The sequence below is a fragment of the Gadus morhua genome, chromosome 13 (genome assembly GCF_902167405.1).
Source record: "Gadus morhua chromosome 13, gadMor3.0, whole genome shotgun sequence".
Taxonomy (NCBI): domain Eukaryota; kingdom Metazoa; phylum Chordata; class Actinopteri; order Gadiformes; family Gadidae; genus Gadus; species Gadus morhua.
The window spans coordinates 7,075,598-7,098,074 of NC_044060.1; the positions used below are offsets into that span (position 1 = coordinate 7,075,598).

General features: G+C 48.5%; 2 protein-coding genes across 4 annotated transcripts; both read right to left on the bottom strand.

Moving 5' to 3' along the window:
• Positions 1 to 2,338: 2,338 nt before the first annotated feature.
• On the bottom strand, positions 2,339 to 4,089 carry LOC115557041 (membrane-associated guanylate kinase, WW and PDZ domain-containing protein 3-like). Its single transcript, XM_030374597.1, has one exon. It carries the CDS (start codon positions 3,257 to 3,259, stop codon positions 2,885 to 2,887), a length of 375 nt encoding a protein of 124 aa, XP_030230457.1. The 5' UTR covers positions 3,260 to 4,089; the 3' UTR covers positions 2,339 to 2,884.
• Positions 4,090 to 7,350: 3,261 nt separating this feature from the next.
• Positions 7,351 to 22,288, bottom strand: lrig2 (leucine-rich repeats and immunoglobulin-like domains 2). 3 transcript variants are annotated; one of them, XM_030374571.1, is made up of 19 exons: positions 21,638 to 22,288; positions 21,399 to 21,473; positions 20,828 to 20,956; positions 20,076 to 20,219; positions 19,506 to 19,649; positions 19,030 to 19,173; positions 18,359 to 18,502; positions 17,133 to 17,213; positions 16,612 to 16,683; positions 15,805 to 15,873; positions 14,926 to 15,089; positions 13,869 to 14,180; positions 12,939 to 13,220; positions 12,280 to 12,720; positions 10,729 to 10,881; positions 9,708 to 9,851; positions 8,001 to 8,279; positions 7,565 to 7,657; positions 7,351 to 7,531 (listed from the first exon to the last, which is right to left on the bottom strand). In XM_030374571.1, exons 1-19 carry the CDS (start codon positions 21,844 to 21,846, stop codon positions 7,404 to 7,406), a joined length of 3,207 nt encoding a protein of 1,068 aa, XP_030230431.1. In that variant the 5' UTR covers positions 21,847 to 22,288; the 3' UTR covers positions 7,351 to 7,403. The 3 variants fall into 3 exon arrangements, with proteins under 3 accessions (XP_030230431.1, XP_030230429.1, XP_030230430.1); XM_030374569.1 differs by having other exon boundaries at positions 7,351 to 7,657; XM_030374570.1 differs by having other exon boundaries at positions 7,352 to 7,657; positions 8,001 to 8,276; positions 21,638 to 22,287.
• Positions 22,289 to 22,477: the final 189 nt, after the last annotated feature.

Consider the following 22,477-nt stretch of genomic DNA (forward strand, 5'->3'; position numbering starts at 1 on the left):
TGCTGCTTTAATGCAAGCATCAGACGTCTCTCCGCGCTAATCAAAGGATCCCCGGGGCCGGCACTGCAGCACACAGTAACACCGCCCAGAGCCTCACTGCAGGCCTGTGTGTGTGCGTGTGTGTGTGTGCGTGTATAAAGAGCGTAAGTGAGTGTGCAACGATCAACAGTGTGCGTGGGTGAATTCTTGCGTTTGTGTGTATGTGTGAGTGTGTGCAGCGATCAACAGTGTGTGTGGCACACTGCCCCACTGCACACTGACAGACAGCGTGTGGGAATGTGTGTGTGTGAGAATGTGCGACGACAGACAAGGTGTAGGAGAGCAATGTGTCAGTGTGTTTGTGCATGAATATATATGCGCGTGTGTAGAGGGAATAGACTGGGAGGGGACAGGGATAGACCGGAAGACACACACACACACACAGAAGGAGCTGCTGGAAACTCTGCAGGCCACACTGCCTCTTTCAATCAATGCTTATGATGTATAATAGCCTCCACAGAGACGAGACGGGACACACACACACACACACACACACACACACACACACACACACACACACACACACACACACACACACACACACACACACACACACACACACACACACACACACACACACACACACACACACACTTCATCCCTGCCTCTGCCTCGCTGCACTTCCTTTGTGCTCCTTTGACACCGACCTCTTGGCTCTATCTACCGGGTTTTTGGCTCCGACTGTTCCTGACTCTCTCTCCCTCTCTCTCCTTTTATCTCGTTCTACCCATCCGCCCATCAGCTCAAAGCCAGTTTGTCAGCAGCCCAGGAAGCATGGATGGGGGGGGGGGGTAGAGGGCTGTCAGAATGAGAGTAAAGGAGTCAGAGAGGAGAGAGGTGCAGGGTGCAGAATGGGGAGAGAGGAAGAGAGGGATACAGAGATAGGAGGGAGAGAGGAAGAGAGAGAACTAGAGGGAGCAAGGGAGAGGGATAGAGATTTAGAGGGAGTGAGGAAGAGTGAGAGATGTAGGGTGAGAGAGAGATAGAGGGATGGAGAGAAATATAGGGAGAGAGGGAGGGAGACAAAGAGGGAGAGAGGGACGGAGATAGAGGGAGAGAGATATAGAGTGAGAGAGGAAGAGAGGGAGAGGGAGGAGGAAGAGCGAGATACAGGACCACAGAGAGTCCAAAGAGAGCCAGGACCAAGAGACAGGAAGTGGAGGAGAGAGGGATCGATGGAAACAGAGAGGAGAGGGAGGAAGAGAGACAGGAGGACGAGAGGAGGATGGATGGAGCCATGGAGACGGAGGGAGGAAATGAAAAACACAAGAGGGATATGAGATGAAGAGATGAAGACTGAAGGAGCCAGAGAGAGGATGGACGGAGCCAGGACTCCGAGAGAGAGACAGAAGGGGAGAGGGGGGGAGGAGGTCGAGAAGGGGAAGAGAGAGCGACAGAAGGGGAGAGAGAGGGGAGGAGTCGGAGAGAGGGGAGGAGGGGTGGAGGTAGAGAGGAAGAGAGAGGACGAGAGAAGGGAGGAGTTGGGAGAAAGAGAGAGTAGACACGGTAGGAGGTAGAGGGAGGGAGAGAGAGAGAGAGAGACAGAAGGAAGAGAGAGGGTGATACAATAGGAGGGGGTGGAGGTAGAGATGAGAAGAGAAAAGGAGCCAGGGAGACCGAGGGGAAGAGAGAGGGGATCCAGTAGGAGGAGGGGGGGAGGTAGAGAGGGGGATACAGTCGGAGGGGTGGAGGTAGACAACCCAGAGGGCCTTGAGAAGGCACCATTGGATCATTTCGTGGCCTCTGAGTTGCACCAACCTCTTCTCCCCCCTCCTCTTTCACCTCCATGGCAGGCTGGCGGGCGACCCGTCACTGGGCCACTTCCTGTCTGCCTCCAGACCCCCACACGGGCCTCCATCAGGTGGAGGAGGAACTACGCCTTAATTATGCAGGTGGTGTGAATTAAACATGAGGCTACACCCCAGGATTGTATAGACTACATCGAGACAAGCCATAGGCGCACACGCACACACACACACACACAGTCTGAGCAGCCAATCAGACATTCACCTCGCGTGTAGGGGATGATCCCCCGTCAGATCCTCGGGCCGTATGGTGACGGTAGAATATACACTTGATTTATGCTGCTTCAGAACAGCAAGGCTGCAAGCACAGTGGACTCCTATTGACCTTTGGTGTCAACACGGAGCTCTGCGGTGCACGTGACTCGTATTTAATATCAAAAGGACTCCGAGGTCTTGGCAGTTAAAGCAGCCCTCCCACCTCCCGAGGCCTTGGTCTGCGCCCCCCTCTTCTCCTACCGCATCACACAGAACAAACAAATACACACAGAACAAACACACACACACACACACACACACACACACACACACACTTCAGCCTTCGCGCCGGAGTGGCTGTCAAACACCACTGAGCGGTTGAACCCAAAGCAACGGGTCATTTGTGTATTGACCATGTGGCCGCCGGCTGGTCCAACACAACCGGTAGGACAGCCTTACAGTTATGAATGAGTGCATATAAGAAGGGGCACTGTGGACGGTTGGGCCCACGTGGTGTTCCCCTGGACGTGGATAGATACAGACCTCGGGTAAGAGACAACGATACAGGCCTATCCACTCTTACTTTGTGTGGCCAACGGTCTGAGTGGCCTCTGTAACAAGAGACTCCAGAATGAGAATGTAATTAGGCCATATTTCTGCGCTTCGAAGTGCACTTAACCTATGGCAGGCTTGGCCTGGGCTACATGCCATTATTGCCATTATCACCGTTCAATTTCCATGAGAAGAAGAGAGAAGAGAGCTTGGCGCTTCCTGTATATATAAGTGGGCTTCCTTTTTTTAAAATGGAACAGAGCAACGCGCGTTGTGTTCTGCATGCGAAACGCTTAGCAACACAGTGAGGAGAGAGTTGTTGGAACACGCAGCAAGAAACAAGGGGGGTGGGGGCACGCACCTGGTTTGACGGTCTTCAGGCGAACGGGTTCCCGAAAGTGCCGGATGACGGCCAGGGTGTCCCGGTTTGTAAGTCCACTGACGGGCGTGCCGTTCACCTCCAGCAGCACGTCGCCGTAGTAGGGCAGCTTGCCGACGTGACACACCAGCACGTCCAGCTTCATCTGCCCCAGGAAGGGGAACTCTCCCCCCTCGGCCCCCCCCAGGATCTCCACCACGGAGCCGAACTCTCCCAGGCTTCCCCACGAAACCGCGCACTCCACCACCTTGCTGGTCCAGTGTTTCTTCTTCTTCAGGGTTCTCGACATGGTTGTTGTTAAGCTCTGGCTTTCTTCACCCAAAGAGCGGGAACGCACGCAGTTTATCTATTGTAAAAAGCCCTCAGATCCGGTGTACTTCCACTTCAGCTGAGCGCGAACAGGCGTCGCCTGAGACTAGATAGCGTGGAGTTGGTATCGGGGATAGTTTGGATTCGCATCCCCCTGCTGCCTGCCGCTGTGTGCGTGGTGCTCGCTCATTCCATCGGTCCGCGGTCCTTCCCGATGCCCATTAGGATAACACAGGCCCGCACTTTCCTTTCCTCCCCCCCCCCCTTCCAAGTGGGTATTCGTGCGTAAAATGATGAGTTTACAGCGGCGTAATGCTTTGAAATAACGTAATCAACGTGGTTGTTGTTGTCGTCCCCGCACCACAACTACAGCAAGTATTCGTTCCCAGACGCTTTCGAATGCAACATGCGGAGCCCGAAACAAACTGTTCACTCACCTCGTCTCACTGACCGCCCAGTGTATTGTTATTATTATGAGGCTGTACGTCGTATTGAGGATCTCAAGTCGTAGGCTACGTTTCAAGACGTCGACGCGATATCCGCTGTGAACCCTGGGAACAGACTGGCGGGCGGCTCAGGACGACGTTCCCTGGAAGACGGCTCAACATCCAGTGCATTTTGATTGACGGGCGGCTGTTGGCGACGGCAGCGTTCTCCGCTACAGGTCTGAACACACCTGGCACCGCGCGCGACGCACATCTCTCCGGAACGCCCATTTACGCAGCGCCGTGCGCATCCAGTTCACTGGCCTTTCCCTCCAAACGCTGGATCCGTCCACAGGCACGCGTCGCCAGATTAATTCAGATGAAATCGTCGGTTTTCATTCCCTGTTCTCGTATGATAAACAATGTCTAATCTTTCACATTGCATGTTTAAGCAGGCCGTTTTATCCCGTGATTTACCAACGGACATCTACGCGTATATTTTGAACGTCGTTAAGAAACATTTCCAGCGATTAATTGGTATAAAAAAAGCAACAATATGTTTATGTTAAACTGTCGGTAATAAATAAATAAATAGCTCAACGTTTATATTTGCGTATGTATACGTCTACGGCGCCCCCTGTTGACATGATGCGGTCACTGCAACCAACAGAGATTAGTTTGACATAATTCGTTGCAGTCTTTAACAAGATATTGTTGTCATTCATTGAAGTTACATTTAATCTATGAATCTTCGTAAGACAGCTATTATATTTCTAAGCCTAGCGCCATTGTATCCACACATTGCATCATACATCATACAGCCTAGGTTCATTAATTACAGTTCAACCATGGTGCATGTTAGAACAGATAACAAGTGATTTTATGTTTTACATGTGTTTATTATGAGTAACTGCTATGTAACAAAATGGCGCTTTAGATTTAAAGATTTTTCTGTACAAGTATCCAGAGTTTAAACCAAATACAATTCATATTTAACTGAACAAGTTTCAACAGTACAAAAACAAGCAGCATTGGGTAATATCAGGCACCCCTGCTAAACTTTGGTATTGGGTCGGAAAGACCTGAACAAAGAAAAAACAATAAAAAGATACAAAACAAAAAGCATACAAATTAACAATTTAACAATTGTTAGTACAAAGTGTTTCCATGGTGACGGACACGTTTCCTATACATTTCACTGTGTATTTATTTTGCACTCGACCAGAACATTGACTGCTTTTGGAAGAACCGGTTTTCTGGACTAAGAACTTTTCCCGGGAAATCAAAAAAGTTAAAGTCAGTGGCAATCAGATTTCAGTGGAAAATATTCTCATTACATGTAAGTGTCCTAACATTGGTCCAACAGAAAGGAGGGAATAAAACATCACGTGGATGGACTCGTTATCGTCGATACAAAAAAAAGGCGTGTAAGGTGTAGATTTGGTGTACCAAGGCAGACCTCAACCAGATCTTTGCATAACCACAGAATATCCTGCATTTAAAGTACCATAACTCACCTGCCCATGCACCATGAACCAACCCAGCAGGTGAACTACATTAAGACAGCGAACCTAAACACACAAAGCGTAGCTTTCACTAACTGTGCCAGAGCGGACTCCCAACCCAAGCAATGGGTACATACACTTATTCCAAATTCACCACCAACGGAGAAATTAAGCATTTTTCCCAACATTAGAAATACCTCAGCTGCGGCTGAGGCTACAGCCCCAAAAGAACAAGTACCAGGGTGGTAGTTTCCTCTTGAAACACCTCAAATTGAAAATGCATCACAAGAGCACAACCGCTCAAAATATGGAAATGATTCAATTGGCAGACAACTGCCGTGGTGGAAGCGAGACGTAGGCAGAGTAAAACAGAGGGGTGGCGCGGAGAAGAGAGAGGAAATCCATCATCCGAACAGAAGATGTATTCCGGATAGTAACCAACGTGCGATCAAAAGGTATCGCGAACACATTCAGGCAACCAACAGGAGCGAGGGGGCGCATATGAAATAAAGATTACCTCTTGGTAATGAATGCAGACGTTAATGAAAGCAGGGGGGGGGGGGGGGAGATTAAGCGATCTGATTTTGATAAGCGTCTTGATAAGCAGCATTACGGAAGCTTTGCAGCGCTTTAATTAACGCCGCTCTCGCTATAATGAGTTCTTCAGCAGACATTTTTGGATCTCTGCATGCCAGAGAAACGCTGGGAAATAACAGGGTTTAGGAATCAGCCAAATATATCCGAGCATATTTCACTCCCAACACACCGATAAGACTAGGATTGGATGCACACAGACACACACGAGAAGTGGAAACAATGGGGTCGTACCCAGTAAGACGCAGCAGCCATGCTCAATGCATTATGGGTACAGAAATGCATTACGGTTAAAAGAACGTACAAAGAATTCATAATCAAGTGCCTGCTAAACAACGACCCCGGGGAAAATAACACGAATCAGTGCATATTGAAATCGATACACATTTTTGTACACCATTGTTGTACCTGAAGAAAGGACGCACAAGGATTGTTTAAAAACACAACAGCGGGGCTCTCCCAAGGAACGACCGACATGAGCGGTCAGCCGGACAGCGATTGTCGAATGTGCAAACACGTATGATTAGTCATACCAGACCGGGCACCCGGGGACAGCAGAGAATCCAAACAAGGAAAAACGGGATACGGTACCTCTTACAGACATAGTAGGAAAAACAAAAAACATCAATAGGCAAATATTAATGTAGGATATATTATTACACGTATGACACGCGCGCACACGCAAGAAGCCACCGTGTGGCAACGTGGTGTGCGAGCGCGTCCTCAAAGCTTGCATTAACAGGCAACCAATCCGCTTTGAGAGTCAAGTACAGGTTGCCATGGGAATGTAGGTCATATATGCATCCGCGGTTCCGCCGTATATATATATAGGGAACCAGGGACTGCTGGTCAGAGAACTGGACGAGTCCTCCATCTTTGATCCTCTTCCATCCTTTATATACCCCCCCTGCCCCCTCCCCCTGCTGGGAATTGAGGCGGAGTCACAGGGCAGGCTCCGGGAGGTTCACGCCGGGTGTGTACCCCCGGTGTTGACCGGTACCCCGGTCTCCACGTGGCAGGGCACGGGGAATGTGTCTCCCAGTGACGTGGGGCTCTTCCGAGCATACATTCATAGCTTTCTCTGGAGAGAGAGATAGAGGGAGCAGAGTAGAGTGTGTGTGGAACTGGGACGATGGGAGGATGGGGGGGGGGGGGGGGGGGTTGGTCCGTACATCTTCACGAGGGGATCTCAATCGCCTCAAAGTTTGCATTAAGTCTTTTCTTTTTCTTTTCCTTTCCCGGCCTGGAGTTTCAGTTCAAACAACGAGGCATGAAGTCCTCCTCGTCTCTGGGCCGGTGGGAATGTAAACACATGTGAAAGTCAGAGTGAGAGAGAATCTTTGGCAGAGAGCGAGGAAGTCTCTTAGGAGGTAGTGGATGGAGAGAAGCTGAAGTGGGGGAATCGTGGCTCTGGTGAAGAGGGGGAATCAGAGGTGTGTGTGTGTGTGTGTGTGTGTGTGTGTGTGTGTGTGTGTGTGTGTGTGTGTGTGTGTGTGTGTGTGTGTGTGTGTGTGTGTGTGTGTGTGTGTGTGTGTGTGTGTGTGTGTGTGTGTGTGTGTGTGTGTGTTTAGGGGGGGGGGGGGGCTAGGGCAAGCCTAGCCTATGAGGGAGCAGGATGCTCCTGTGTGTTAGTCCTATGGGATCCACTTGTGTTGTTGACGGCTTGCGTGTGAGCAGTGCCTGGGAAGCTGCTGCTGCTACTGTTGTGTTGTTGCTGCTGCTGCTGCTGCTGCTGCTGCTGCTGCTGCTGCTGCTGCTGCTCCGACCTGTGGCCAGAGGGGGGCGCCAGCGGGACGGGGAGCTGGGAAACCACAGGCTCCTTTCCCTCACCCCAGAAGCTCCTGCTGGCCGGGTCTGGACGAGAGGGGGGAGCAGATGGTTAGCACGGGCGCTCACACCGTGAGCAGAGTGTTCCCGGCAGGAGCACAGCAATCACAGGGATCCCAGCACGGAGCCCCCTCTCCCCCCTAGCAGTCTCACGGTTCGACCACTAACACAGTATCGCTAGCGTTAGTGGGGCGCTCATACAGCGACCTCAACTTTCTTTCTCATGCTAATTCTGACCTTTATTTCTGGCAGATTACCGACATTCACTGTTACCACATAAGAAAAAAGGACAAAAGTATTTTGTTAAAAAAAAAAAAAAAAATCATAGACCAACAGCTAAACGGCTAACGTTAGCATCCGTTGCTCTCACCGGTGGCGTAGCACTCTCCAGGCTCCGGGCCCCCCAGACGTTCCCCGTGCGAGGGGGGGTGGAGGCCCCCGTAGGAGGAGTTGGAGGCGGAGGGGTCCTGCTGGCTGATGAGGCCCTCCAGCGTGGCGTCCTCTCTGGGGGGGCCGCGGGGGGCCCCCAGACCCACGTCGTCCTCCTCCGCCCCCAGGTAGGCGTAGGGGCAGTACTCCCGGGTGCGGGAGTAGATGTTGGCGTTGTCGTAGCAGTCGGAGCAGATGACCAGCGAACCTGCGCCACCTGCTGGCGGGGGGAGGGGGGGGAGCAGAAGGTGGAGCAGGGTTTTAGGGGTGTTGTTCAGCAAAGCGAGGGGGGGGGGGGGGGGGGGGGGGGGATGGGTTTATATGTGACGAGGGAGCGCGAGGAAGTGAGTGAGGGAGCGGTGAAACAAGAGAGTAGTTAGAGTGTAGTTTAGCGCACCACCTTGGTTAGTCTTCTACGGTAGAAGCTGTTTTGCGGTCAGTATTTTTCCACAGTATTTCTCTGAGAAAATAATAAGAATCTAACAATGGAGGAAGGCTGCAGGAGATGACACACATATATATATATATATATATATATATATATATATATATATATATATATATATATATATATAGATATAGATATAGATATAGATATATACACACATATATATATATAGATATATATATATAGATATATATATATATGTATGTTTTTCAATGAAACCAATTGCATTTGAGGCGCCCCACATCTTTTGTTGCATGGATGACTATGGAGGACTGGCGCAGTGGCGTTGCACTAAAAGAGGCATGCAGGGGAAAACACTGCTACTTTAAACATTCAAACTCTACGTGAGCTGATTAGCCCCATCTCCTCAGGAAGAGAATACGGTTCTTTGTTAATCCCAGACAGGGTGATGTGGACGTCAGGGCAGAAAGTGAAGGACAGTAGTATTCAAAAGAGTGACATTGAGAACAAGAATAAAACGATGGAAGGAGGTTAAGACGACTTGTCCTTCGTGGGCGTCTCGGGAAATACCAGGTATGGCAGTGCGCTACACTACAAGCCATTTCCTCTCTTCTTCAACCCACTCATCTCACTTTCCCCCCTCCCTACATAAAACAGCTCCGTGGTCACACATGTTCACAGGACGCTAGCGGAAGAAAGATAAGCCTTTGTACAGTCCTCTAGTGAGTGATCCCCAGATGCACATATTGAGTCACGGCTGTCCCATCACCACAAACGGCTGGTACGGTGGATGGTGTTGTATTATCCCTGCTGCTCCTGTATCTCCGCTTGAAGGTTTGACTGCGTACCGAGTATATTATTTAACTGCTGAATGATTCATGACATTCTTCACTCAGCGTTTCACAGACACACTCTCGGCAAAAGCATGCAGACAAACTATGAATAAGGAAATAGCTATGTGGTAATCGTAAACATAAAACAGGACACAAAATACGGAACCGAATACTAAAATGAACATAGACAAAGCAAGAAGCAGAAAATGAGGAGAAAATCTGTTCTCAAAAGGTATGTTTGGAAATGAAAGATCAAATAAAGACCAAAAATAAAAGCGCAGGAACTCAACTCTGACTATTTGAGGTCCACACTTTTCCAAGGATTTGTGCATGTGTTTGTGCTCGCCTGTGTGTGTGCGTGCGTGCGTGCGTGCGTGCGTGCGTGCGTGCGTGCGTGCGTACTGACCTGTGGGAGCACCGGGGAGGCCGTCTCCTCGGGGCTGCTCCCCCGGCTGGAAGCTGCTCCTGCCGGGGAACAGCGAGCCCACCCTGCAGTGCAGCGTCCCGCCCTCGTTATCCAGCTCCAGGCCCGTGTCCCCGTAGAACACACCTGGGAGGGGGGCACAAGGGGGGGGGCACAGGGGCTCGTTAGGGCTAGCGTCACTCGTTAACCACTAAAGAGGCTCGTCGTGGACTCCGCCGCTCGTTAGGGACTAGGGGTCCAGCGAGGGACATGGCTTCTCATTATGAACATAGTCGCTCGTTAAAGACGAACTGGCTCGTTTAGAACCAGTCGGCGCATTAAGAACTATTAGCTCGTTAAGTACCAGTGCCTCGTTAAGAAAATAGCGGCGCATTTTAAAAGTAACTGTCTGGCGTGGAGATGTTCACGCTGTAGTTGTCGCGATGTGTATTAAAGTCACAATGTGCGAGATCAACACCCACCGTCGGGCTATTTAAAAACTCCATAAAAGTCTTCTGTGTACTTTTAAAGTGGTTGTGTGGATAGCAGGATGTTCTTGTAAACAAAGGGAGGTACGGGCTGGCCAGCATTTGTTATGTGTAGCATTATTGAAATAATTCTCAAATGTTATATCATATATATGATATAAATTATATTAAAATGATGTGTAAGAGCCTAGCTCAACTAAAGAACCAAACTAAGTATAAAGCATTGCTCCTTTGTACCGCTAAGTGGCAAGAAGGACCGACATAACCCCAACAAATCAGCTGAATGCTGATTTGTTCAAGTGAGCCCTTTTTGATTCACTTGAAAAGGGGGGCTTTAAAAAGAGCCAGATAGTCTGGTGGTTTGTTTCTGGGTTCAAGACCCCGATGTCTTTGAGCAAGACGCCCTAAACCCCTTATAGCCACTCCTTAATGACCTGTATCTGAATGCCCTGCAGGTCACCTGGAACAAGAGCATCTGCTGTTACACACTAATAGATACGTTCAATAGGACGGTAAACAAACGGCGCTCCACCCACCGTCGGTGCCCTTGTGGGCGTAGCCGTTGGACAGCGGGGGCATGAGCTGCTGGTGGCTGCCAGCCTCCGAGTTGCTGTAGCCCTCCTGGGGCTCCGACAAGGTGCCCTGGGAGGACAGGTAGCTGGGGATGTCTGCCGGCAGGTTCATTTCATCTGCAACACGGGTTTAGTACAGCAACAGTTGCAATCAATCACAGTGAGAGTTCAGTCATGTTGTTTGAGTCACTCTGCAAACCTCAGGCCCAAGGCACACGTTTGTGTCAGGACGGATGTTAAAAAAAAACAAAAAAAAAAAAAAACATTAACATTTAAAAATATATGCAAAAGAAACAATAAAGAAACGTAAATGATTTGTGTCAAAGATAAACGTGAAATCTATACTAGCGACAAAACAGCCCTGTTACATTCGTGCTCCATTAAAACGACACTATTTCCTCACTACTTCTACTTTAGGGTGGCGCTACGATTATGAACCGAAACCAAGCCTGTGGGCTTGGAGCGTTGAAGCAGAATCGCCCTCATACTTAAGAACTTGATCAAATCTGACCGTCCCTAAATGTTTGCTAATGTCATGCAACCCTAAGTGTAGGAAACATTGTGATTTCCGGAGCGCTGGTTCCGTCAAACCGACGGCGATACATCAAACAGCGCCGACATTAGCATGCAGGGCTGAATTTCTAAAGAATCGCATAAATAAAGCTAGCTATGATTGAATCAGTGAACTGATCACGCATGAAATGACTGATGGCATTAAGGGACCCGAGTGACTGACACACACACACACACACACACACACACACACACACACACACACACACACACACACACACACACACACACACACACACACACACACACACACACTCTAAGTCTAATGATTCGCCCTTGGCTTTGAATTCATTTGCGAACCGCACAATCAGCGGCATATTTACCCTCTGCAGAGTAATTTTATGCTTTTCAAGTCATCACACAGCTTTGAGATAAGAAAAATGTGATGATTGCTCCGGGGGGAAAGCGGGTCGCCTGCGAAAGGGGAGGGCGAGTCCTTTGAGTGTAGATGGCTGGAGAATGTAGATTAGGAGCCGAGTGCTACCGTCATGCTAGGTCCATAGTAAGTAAAGGCCTGGATGTAGATCATCAGATTCACGCAAAGCGCAAACTAAGGCTGAACAGCCTTGTGTTGGACCACAATGTTAACAATGGAATATCTTTTTTTTCGGTCATGCTCTTGCTACATTGAACAGACTGCCGTTTTTTTTCTTGTTTGTTAAGGTGCTGATCTTACCAATGAATAGAAGTTATGAACCAAAGAGAGCCCCATTGCACGTAGCAAGTGTTGCGGTAACCAGACAGGAACGCAGTGAATTCAGTCTGCTAGCCTGTAATGGCATCACCAACCCCGCAATAAAGCTATGCGCGGTGGCCTGTAGCGATATCACTAACCAGACCCCTGGGGTCGGCCTGCAGCAGCCTCAGCCACCTCAAGCCATTCCGTTCCCCCACAGCACCATCAGCAACCACAGCCGTCCCCCTCCTGGCCCTGCCACCGACCTGTGTTGGTGATGCTGTAGTCCTCGCTCTTCCGGCGCATGTGGTAGATGACGATGACCCAGACCAGCGAGGTGCCCACCACGCAGCACACCACCACGATCACCACGATGCCCACCGTGGCCCAGTGGTCCGGGTCGTACGAGGTGCCCGTGTCGCAGTTGGCCGACGGCGACACGCCCAGGTAGATGTGCCCGCGCTCCGTGCCCAGCGTGTTGGACATGACGCAGGTGTACTTCCCGGCGTCGGCGGGCCCCGCGTCCACGATGATGAGCAGCTGGTTGGCGGCGGCGAAGAAGTGGCGCTCCGTGAGCACCAGCGGCCCGTCGTCCTTGGTCCAGTTGAGGCGGGGGGCGGGGCTGCCGCCGGCGATGCACTGGAGCACCGCCGTCTCGCCGCGCGCCACCGTGCGGTCCTCCAGCGGGCGCATGAAGGACGGCGTCTCTGTGGGGGGGGGAGGAGGGGAGCGTGGTCAGTTAGTTCATTATAGTGCACGCCACGCGCTGTATGCTCAGAGCGGACACGCGCCATTCAATAATTAAACTCTGGTAAGAAAACATTAAAATTGATCAAAACGTATGTCGACGGCACGCAGGCTATTGCTAGCAGGGCATTAGCATGCAGCTAAGCTACACGCCCGACACCACCCCCGGGGGACCCACCCAGTACGGTCAGCGTGGCGTTGGCCGACAGGCTGCCGGCGGCGTTCTGCGCCGTGCAGCTGTACACGCCCATGTCCTCCGTCTTCACGTTGGCGATGAAGAAGATGTCGTCGTCGGGCATGACGTGCATGCGGCGCTCGCGGGCGGCGGGGAAGTCCGTGCCGCCGTCCTTCTGCCAGGCGATCTGCGGGGAGGGGTGGCCGTCGGCGGCGCACTCCAGCCGGGCCATGGTGCCCGTGCGGATGGTCAGGTCCATGGGCGTCTTCAGGAAGGAGGGCAGCTCTGCAGAGCACAGGGGAGGCGACTACATTAGATACTACTTCATTAATCCCCCCGTAGGATCTATTTGTTTGTCGCCACAGCCCAGAAGCATTGGAAAAAAAACACAGGATAAAAAATACAATACAATAAAAATGCAAAGTACTAATGCAAACAAAAATAGACGCTAAGGTAAATGCTGAACTAAATGCACGCGGGTCAAGACTTGGTTCTTAAGGACAAGAGTCTATCGTACCAGGCACAGATAGGGCCCAATCAATTCTGACCGAGAACAGTTTGATAACAAACTATTATCTTTTATGTCATCTATGGTTTAATTGCACCTGATGGCCAAGATGGAGGTAGCTCCCTCAAGCTATCATTACAAAAAGGCTAAATGTAGAAATATAAATACCTAGGACAACACAAAATAGGTTGTATTGATTAACAAAATAAAGGCATTCTGTAGTTACGAACAACATCATTAGACGCATTCAACAGGATTCAAAGAAAGAAAGCATTGTGGTAACAAGAACCCAAATACAGCCAATCAATGACCATGACCGAAACTCCAACACACAACAGACCCGAAAAAGGGCGGCAACAGACAAAGTCGGGGGGGGGGGGGGGGGGGGGGGGGGGGGGGGGGGGGTCAAGGGGGCGGGGCCTCACCGTTGACGGTGAGCCGGGCGCGGTGAGAGTAGTTGGAGCCAAAGTGGTTGGTGACCACGCACTGGTAGAGGCCCTCGTCCGTGAAGTTGACGCTGAGCAGGTGCAGCACGGTGGTGTAGCTGAGCTCGCCCTGCTGGTAGCGGGCGTAGTTCTCCACCTGCCCGTCGTACAGCACCTCGCCGTCCTTGCGCCAGGCCGTGGCCATGGGCGAGTCGCTGCTGCTGGACGCCACGCAGCTCAGAGTCACGTTGGTGCCCCGCAGCGCCGTGGCCGTCTCCGGGTGCGCCGAGATGCGCGGCTTGGGGAAGTCATCTGTGGGGGAGGGGGGGGGAGAGAGAGGGGGAGAGAGAGGGGGAGAGAGAGAGGGGGAGACGTTAGGCGTCACTACAAAAGTAGTAAAAGATAACTCAGAATGATGCAAAGGCCTGTTATGACTGCTAAGTTTGTTATACTTTTAGTATATGTTTTTTGTGTTTCATGTCCATTTGATTGTAAAATCTTAAGTATATGTTTTATGTGTAATGGGTCATTTTATCTTTTGACTTGTACAAGACGTGTGCATAGTTCCTTTAGTTCTAGTGTTTATAGTTCCTTTTGGCCTGTTAACATCGACGAATGGACACCAGATGCGAAATAGATATTTTGGCTTATTCTGGCACATCGACATTTTTCATGTTTATTAATGTGCAATGTCCAGGTCCAAATCTTAAATAAATAGATTAGGGCCTTCAGCCAGTAGGTTCACCAGTGTTTCTTTGTCTATACGTTTGCTGAATGTAATTGTTTGCACAAGTAGGGAGACAAGAAGGGACCTGCTCTAGTCACTAGAGTTTCTGTGTATATTTTAAGGACTAAGGTAGTTACCTAGCCTGGTTATCAGTCAGAAATTATAGCTATTTAAATTAAAACATTTTAAACATTATAAATACACAAATGAATAATTACGTACACACATTGAAGACCATACAAATGTGCTAATGTCATGTTGTATCCACACATACATCATACAAAAAGGGAAGAGAGAGCTATAGAGACAGTAGAGAGAGCGTACACTGACCACAAACAAATTCCTCGGCAGTGACAGACAGGATGTCCCGCCCCACCAGGCTGGCCGGGTGGGCACACACAGCAGAGACCGATTGGTGGAAATGGCTGTCAATCAACCACTGGCCCAGCCACTGCAGCTGGCAGTCACACAGAAGGCTTGTGGTGTTGAGCATACTGAGAGCAGAGGAGGATAATAAAGGGATGTTAAACTCTCATATCTGATGTCAAATGCTGACACTATCATTATCTCTAGATGGTCATCTATGTGCATTAACGGATGAGTGTCACGTTAACACATAAGGATATATTCTACAGACACATTTTGCAGTAAAAGTCGCCTCTTGGATTTATGTCATTTAAGTCATTTCATCGTACCGCTCATCTTAATATTCACCTCATAAAACCACATGCATGCCGTTTAATATTCCTTCAATGCGGCGACATCAAAAGAGCTCATATTTCCCATTGCGTGCCCGGCCTGTCCTTAAATTATTATTACCTGACATTTCAATACGTCAAAGAAGCTTGGTGCAACCGGACCATTACCATTTTAACATACTTACCATCTTAAAACCCACTTTCCATTTTTAAAAACACTTTCAATTTTAAAACACCCTTCCCATCTTAAATCACACTTTCCATCTTGGGAAAACTATTTCCATCTTAAACAGACTATCCATCTTTAAAAACACACTTTCCATTTGGAAACATACTTTCAATCTTGCAACACCTTTCCCATCTTAAATCACACTTTCCGTCTTGCAACAAAATTTCCATCTTAAAACACCCATTTCATCTTTAAAAACACACGTTCCATCTTAAACACACATTCCTTCTAAAAACACAGCTTAGGCAGCGTTTTTTGCCCACGATAACAGAATCCACTCACAAGGATTTCAGCTTCAGGTGAGCCAGGGCGTCGGGGTGGACCGACATGATGCCGTTCTTGCTCAGGTCCCTATAGGGTGGACGAAGAACAGAGGGAGGGAGGGAGAGAGAGTCGGAGGGATGGAGGGGCAGGAGATGAACGTATAGATTAGGACACTTGTGCGGTGCGATGGGATAAAGCTGGCGGCTCTCCTGGGTTCACAAGCCCATCAGACAAGACCAGCACTACGGTAATAAAGCGCGAGTGAGCCCTGGGGGCCCATTTTCTCTTCCCGACGCAAACACTGATCCTATGGATAAAAATGGTATGGTGTGGGTTTTTCCTGCAATGGAAAGGCTTAGGCACCCGACTCTAGGTTTCTTTCACGTGCCTAAGCCATCCAAGAGATAAGACGCAAGAAGAAAAAGGTAAAAGGTTAAAACTCCCAAATTGTCCATGCATTTATTGCTGCAGTTCGGGCATCCCTCGACCACGGTTGATGGTGGCTCCATCACTACGGATTAGCGCCGACGACAGCGAAAACGGGAGCGCTACATCTCAGAGCCATGAGGTGATCCATCACCGAAAACGGATCGGCAATTCTGAGGTTAAAACCTATCCAGTCCTACACCGTCTTCTCTAGTTTTTGGCAGACAATCACTGCCAAGAACAGGTCGAGCGATCGCACTACTGTAGCCTGGCTAGTGACATCGCCCGTCAAGAACGTTCACATCGGCTGCCACTCAAAGCCTTATTTATAGCCAGCTGGAAGCCTGGTGGTCTTATGGTATGGACACCTCAGAGGGGAGGGAAGGCCTTCATACTCACAGGTGCTCCAGCTCCTCCAAGCCCTGGAAGGCCTTCTTGGTGATGGACTTGATCTTGTTCCTCTGGAGAATACTGGGTAGGAAGAGAGGTTGAAGTTAGTTTAAGCAACGCCTTCCAAAATGACTTTGAAGTTTGATTGCAAAGTAAGTTCAACGGGTATCATCGTTTTGTTTAAACAAGATCTATGTTGGTTCAGGTTTGGACACATCCTGCTTTGTGACTTTACAGGCAAACACAGTGCCAGAACCGCTTATTAGAAGTAGAAAATAAGCCAATGGCGGCTTGTTATCAGTGGAAATCAAACTTTTCTTTTGTTAACCTGGATTGTGGCATTAACATCTAATGCGAGCACCTAGAGCTGGGCTTGTATATAACACCCAACTAATTACAACTGGGATATTGCAACCGAAAACCGATCACAAAATCATCTTAAACCATGCACTCGTTCCCAGTAAATGAATACCACTGAGACATTCCCAAAACAGAAAAAAAACAGGTATTCTACGGAGCGCGGCCCTTACAGAGTGTTGAGCTTCTTCATGCCCTCAAACACGCTGATGGAGTCCTCGATGGCCCAGGAGATCTCATTATTGCGGATATCCCTGAAAAGGCAGAGGACCAGCGTGTAAACACTCAAGACACGTTTTCAACAGACAAGGGGTGAATGGGCCACGGGCCTTTCAGAATCGGAGGATGGAGGAGAGGAAACCCGATGGGGGCGGACACGGGGTGAGTGTTGTCCGCAGGAGATATTAACATGGTCCTTCTCAGCGAGCAGCTTTTAATTGCGCCTCTCGCTCTGCTTATTGGACACCACTGCGGGTCCCCGCGTACAGGACAGGTCATGGACCTTCCTTTGTCTGCGTGCCCGGGTTCTTTTCAAGAGGCCATGGCCCCCGTTCTGGTTGTCATCCACTGACCTCCATACCACAAGCCCCTGCTTGTACCGCCACCCAGCTACACCCCCCCCCCCCCCCCCCCCACCCCTTTAGAGCGCCATGTGTTCTCACAACACAGCCGTACCTCACTAATAGATGTTCTGGGGAGATGTGCTTCATTAAGCCTTTTTCAATGCAAACTGAGGGGAACTCTCCCCAGCCCCCACCCCTTAGTGGGGTTCAAACCACCCCCCTCCAACCTAGGAAATCAGTCAGTATAGCTGCTAAATATAACCAAGGGGACCCCAAGTGATAAAGTATGAACTGGTTGATGACATTTCGGTTTGGTGGAGGAATATGAAACAATTTCAGAAAGAAGTTATGGTGGAAAAAAAAATAAAGCTACAAAGAAACAGGTTTCTATTAAAACTACAATGACTTCGACAGATCCACATCTAAAAATGAGGTGAGTAGAAGACGGAATTAGATTACAAACAAACAAATACACACTTCAAACTAAACTAGAAACAAACTATTTATATTTCTTTTTGCGACTTCACGGTGCATTCAATGACAGGACCAACACTACGGAGACACAAAGAAATGAAATAAACAAAATAAAAAGACCTACTTTAGACGTAAGACTTCATCAGAAAGCAGAAGTGAAAGAGGTTAGTCATAAATCCTTGGATAAAGACGGCGTGTTTTGGTTTTGCTTTTCAATATAAAGGGAGCTACAGAGACAGGCAGTTGACCTGACGCCTACAGGAAAGGAAATGGACATTTAATCAGAAAACCAAAAAGACATTAGTTTAGTTTTACATCAGAGATAGGACAGAGCTCCAGAGACGGACAGATGGAGGACTCACAGGCTGCGGAGGCTGGCCAGGCCGCCAAACACCCCCTCTCCCAGGTGGCTGATGGTGTTCTCCCCCAGGTTCAGGTTCTCCAGGAGGCCCAGGCCCACGAAGGCCGTGTCCTCCAGACGCGTCAGGTGGTTGAAGGAGAGGTCCCTGCACAGGAGAAGATCCACGGGAGAAGACGTCACACAACACGATTTGACTCGGGCTAAGAATACACGCTTAAGGGCTGATTATGGTCCCGGAATCACGCCACACAGACCACAAGGACCACGCAGACGCTTCGACGCAGTCATGAACCTGTTTCGGTTCTTCAACAGATTTTAGTGAGCAGCCCTTTCTGCTGCGTCGCCTCAACGGAAGGTTACAATTTTTGGGAGGTGCACGTCAGCCCCTTGTGGCGGACGTAAAGGAGGGTCAGCAAGGACGTAACGGGTCCGTAACCCCCTTGCATTACGTGAACGTGGGACCATAATCAGCCCTTTAGAAGGCACCATACCACAGCCATGTAGCTCAGATATATTACACTATATTAACCCCTGATGGGGAATTCGAGAGCAAATAAGATGCAAAGCAGGTATTCAAATGTCTCCTGAGGCCCGGGGGCCAGCTGTTGCTAGGCGAGAGACAGGGTGAGTGGGATGTTTTTTTTTTTGCATCGCATAGGAAGCCGGACTCACAGTTGTTCGAGCTTCTGGAGGAACTCCCAGGCGTCTGCTCGTATGATGCCGATGGTGTTCTGGCTGAGCTGCAGGACGCGCAGCATCCGCAGGCCGTACAACCAGCCCTTACTTACCTCCGTCAGGTTGTTGTGCTCCAGCTCTCTGGAGGGTTAAGACAACACACACCGTGGTCAGGGGTGATTTGATTGCATATGGGTCGTAACAAGTTGAACGTGAAGTGAAAGGTAATTGAACGGTCCTGCACACAAGGTGCAAGAATACACTCAAAGTAACTTAGTGCCTCGTTAATTAGCAAATGAGTTTAACAGAAAAGCAACCGCTATCCAGTCCACTTGCATCAGAACTCACTTAAATAAACTTGCTCAAGTTTCAACCAATGTTTCAAACGGCTCTATTCTACATTTTGAGCTACATCATGAGACATGCCACCCTTCCAGTTTCCTTCCGCCCAACGATAAGGCCTGTTGACTCACAGCTCTTCCATGTTGTTGAGTCCAAAGAAAGCTCCGTCCATCAGCTTGGTGATGCCGTTTCTCTGCATCTTCAGGGAGCGGAGGGCCTCCATCCCCTTGAAGGTCAGGCTGTCCACCACCTTGATCTTGTTGCGTTTAATCTCACTGGAAAGTGGAAATAACCCGTCATCTATTTGACACAGCAAATGTTTGACAATCAACTTGGAAAAAACTAACTAGGCAATGTTATTAAGAAGAAGAAGAAGAACAACAACAACAACAACACCTATACGATGAGCAAGAAGAAGAAGAAGAAGAAGAAGAACAACAACAACAACAACAACAACAACAACACCGACAAGAAGAGGAAGAAGAACAACAACAACAACAACAACAACAACCCCTATACGATGAGCAAGAAGAAGAAGAAGAACAACAACAACAACAACAACAACACCTATACAATGAGCAAGAAGAATAAGAAGAACAACAACACCCCCTTTACGATGAGCAAGAAGAAGAAGAAGAACAACAACAACACCTATACAATGAGCAAGAAGAAGAAGAAGAATAACAACAACAACAACTCACAGGAAGTTTAGCATGGGCAGCTTGAAGACCTTGGAGGGTAGCAGGGCCAGCCGGTTGCGGTTGAGTTTGAGCACCAACAGGGTGCTGGAGATGTTGTCGAAGCAGCCCGGCTCCAGCGTGCTGACCTTGTTGTTGCTCAGATTCCTGGGAGATAGAGAAGAGGGAACAGCGCTGCTGTTAGAAACACAAGACTCGCTTGTTTGTTTTGGTTCTCCCACTAGGACAGGACCACCTGGGTTTGAAACAAACTAATGCGAAACATTAAGGCAGCATATTGTCATTGGGCCTTATTCTACCAGTAGTAATATATTTTAAAAAATATATATAATTAAACTTGTAACTTTTTTTTTAAACACATGTCTTAAGCCTTGATTAGTAAATCAGTCATCAGTAAATCAGCCCCACCCTGAAACAATAAAAACAATGCAATGACTATGATAACTCTCACTACACTGGTGCACACCACTTTCTGATTTAATGCACTCTGGCGGAAACAATGACATACGGCAGTGGGTTTGAGTACTAATAATAAATGGAAATAGGAAATCACTTTGAACGTAAACGTCTACAAATAATCCTGATGTAGTCCAGTGTTAACAAAAATTAGTAAACCTTAAAATGAATGACAGATTGTTGTGATTACACCAATGACATAACCCAAACATGAAGCCAATGGAACAGCACAACATGGTGCAAACACACTTTCTCCTAAATCCCAATAGAAGAGTAAGAAAACTTAAATAGGAACTTACAGGTATTTGAGCGGCATGGAGGGGAAGGCCTTGAGCACAGAGATAGAGTTGGAGGCGAGGTCTAGGGACTCCAAGGATGTGTACGGCTGCAGCTGATGCAGAGGTAGCTCCCAGATCCGGTTGTGGATCCTGGATAAGGGCAGTTAGAGACCAATTAAAAGCCAATCTACCACCGTCAGTGTATTACTCAAATATACACCGTTGTTGAAAGGAGAAACTAGATATAATCAACACAATCTATGACTGTATTTAGCATTAAGATTGCAAAAACATGTATGCCTTTGTGGTAGAGTGGAAAGCCTAACAGCCTGCTAAACCGCTAGAACATTTAATATTTTGTGTCTGAAGGGGACTTTTTAAATACTTTTTTCTCATCTCAAGTCACAAACCAGTTTTCACAATAATATTAGTTTAGTATTACAGTTTACAACTGACGCATAATTATTAAAGCAAGGCATTGTTAGCATAAATAAACATACAATATATAATAGAAATAGAAATTGACCCTGATCTTTGCAATCACCAGAACATCATCACAGCAACCTACAACCTGACAAGATGCTGGACTTACAATGACAACGACGTGACGTTGGAGGAGACGTCCCCAATGGAAGGAATAGAAGTCAATTCGTTATGATTCATGCTCCTGCAAATGTAAATAAAAACAAACATTCAAACACAATCATCTACATGTTTCGACATGATATTCAGCTCGGAGCGATGACATGATCCCTCCCAATGAATCACGGCAGTGATCCGATTCCCTTGAGACGGCTCAGAGGTGCTCGGGATTTTAGGGATACTACTTACACTTGGGTGATCCAGTTAGGGGGGTTACGAGGAGCTGTCGTAAGTCTTTTGCGGTTGCAGTCCAGGATATGTATCTCGTCGGAGCCACTTTTACACGAGCATGGATCAGGACAGGGCTCCAGTGCACAGGCACTCAAACCCAACAACATGAAGACGACGGCCACAGACACGGGCCAATCCTCCGCCATTTTAAATGTCTTCCTAGCCATAGCTACGTGGCTAACTTGCTAACTGTCCGAACAATAGTTGTAAAGCACACAACACGCTCCTTTCCGGCACCGGGGATTAATCAAACGTGCACATAATTCCGCGGAGAGGTGGATCAATCCCATATCGTGGCGTGAAATACATTTTTCCAACTTGCTGATGGCATCCCTGCCGAGATTTTTTCCCGTCTTCCCTGGAATTCCTTCCGCTAGCTGTATTCCTCCAAGAAGGCACTTTTCCCAATACTGTACATGATACCGTACACCTCCAGTCCAGATCACAGTGCCATGGCACCGACCCTAATGGTTGCAAACTATTATCACACAGATTGTCTTATTTTAAATCAAAAAGTTATTTTTTCCCGACTTGTGTCTCGAAGGAACAACAAAGCCCCTCGCGTTGACGACATGAGATACCTCAGGTCCCGCCCCTTCCAGCATGTTTACACGGATTCAATTGGAAGGCGATCATGCCTGTCAAGTGTCTGCTGCTAGCCTATTGGAATTTATAAGAAGATGATTTAGTGCATCTTTTTTTTTGCAAAACACAACCGCTACATATAGGCTATTTTTGCAAAGTATTTTCTAAAGCCACCAACATAGTTTATCCCAAATATGGATGATAGTATAAAGA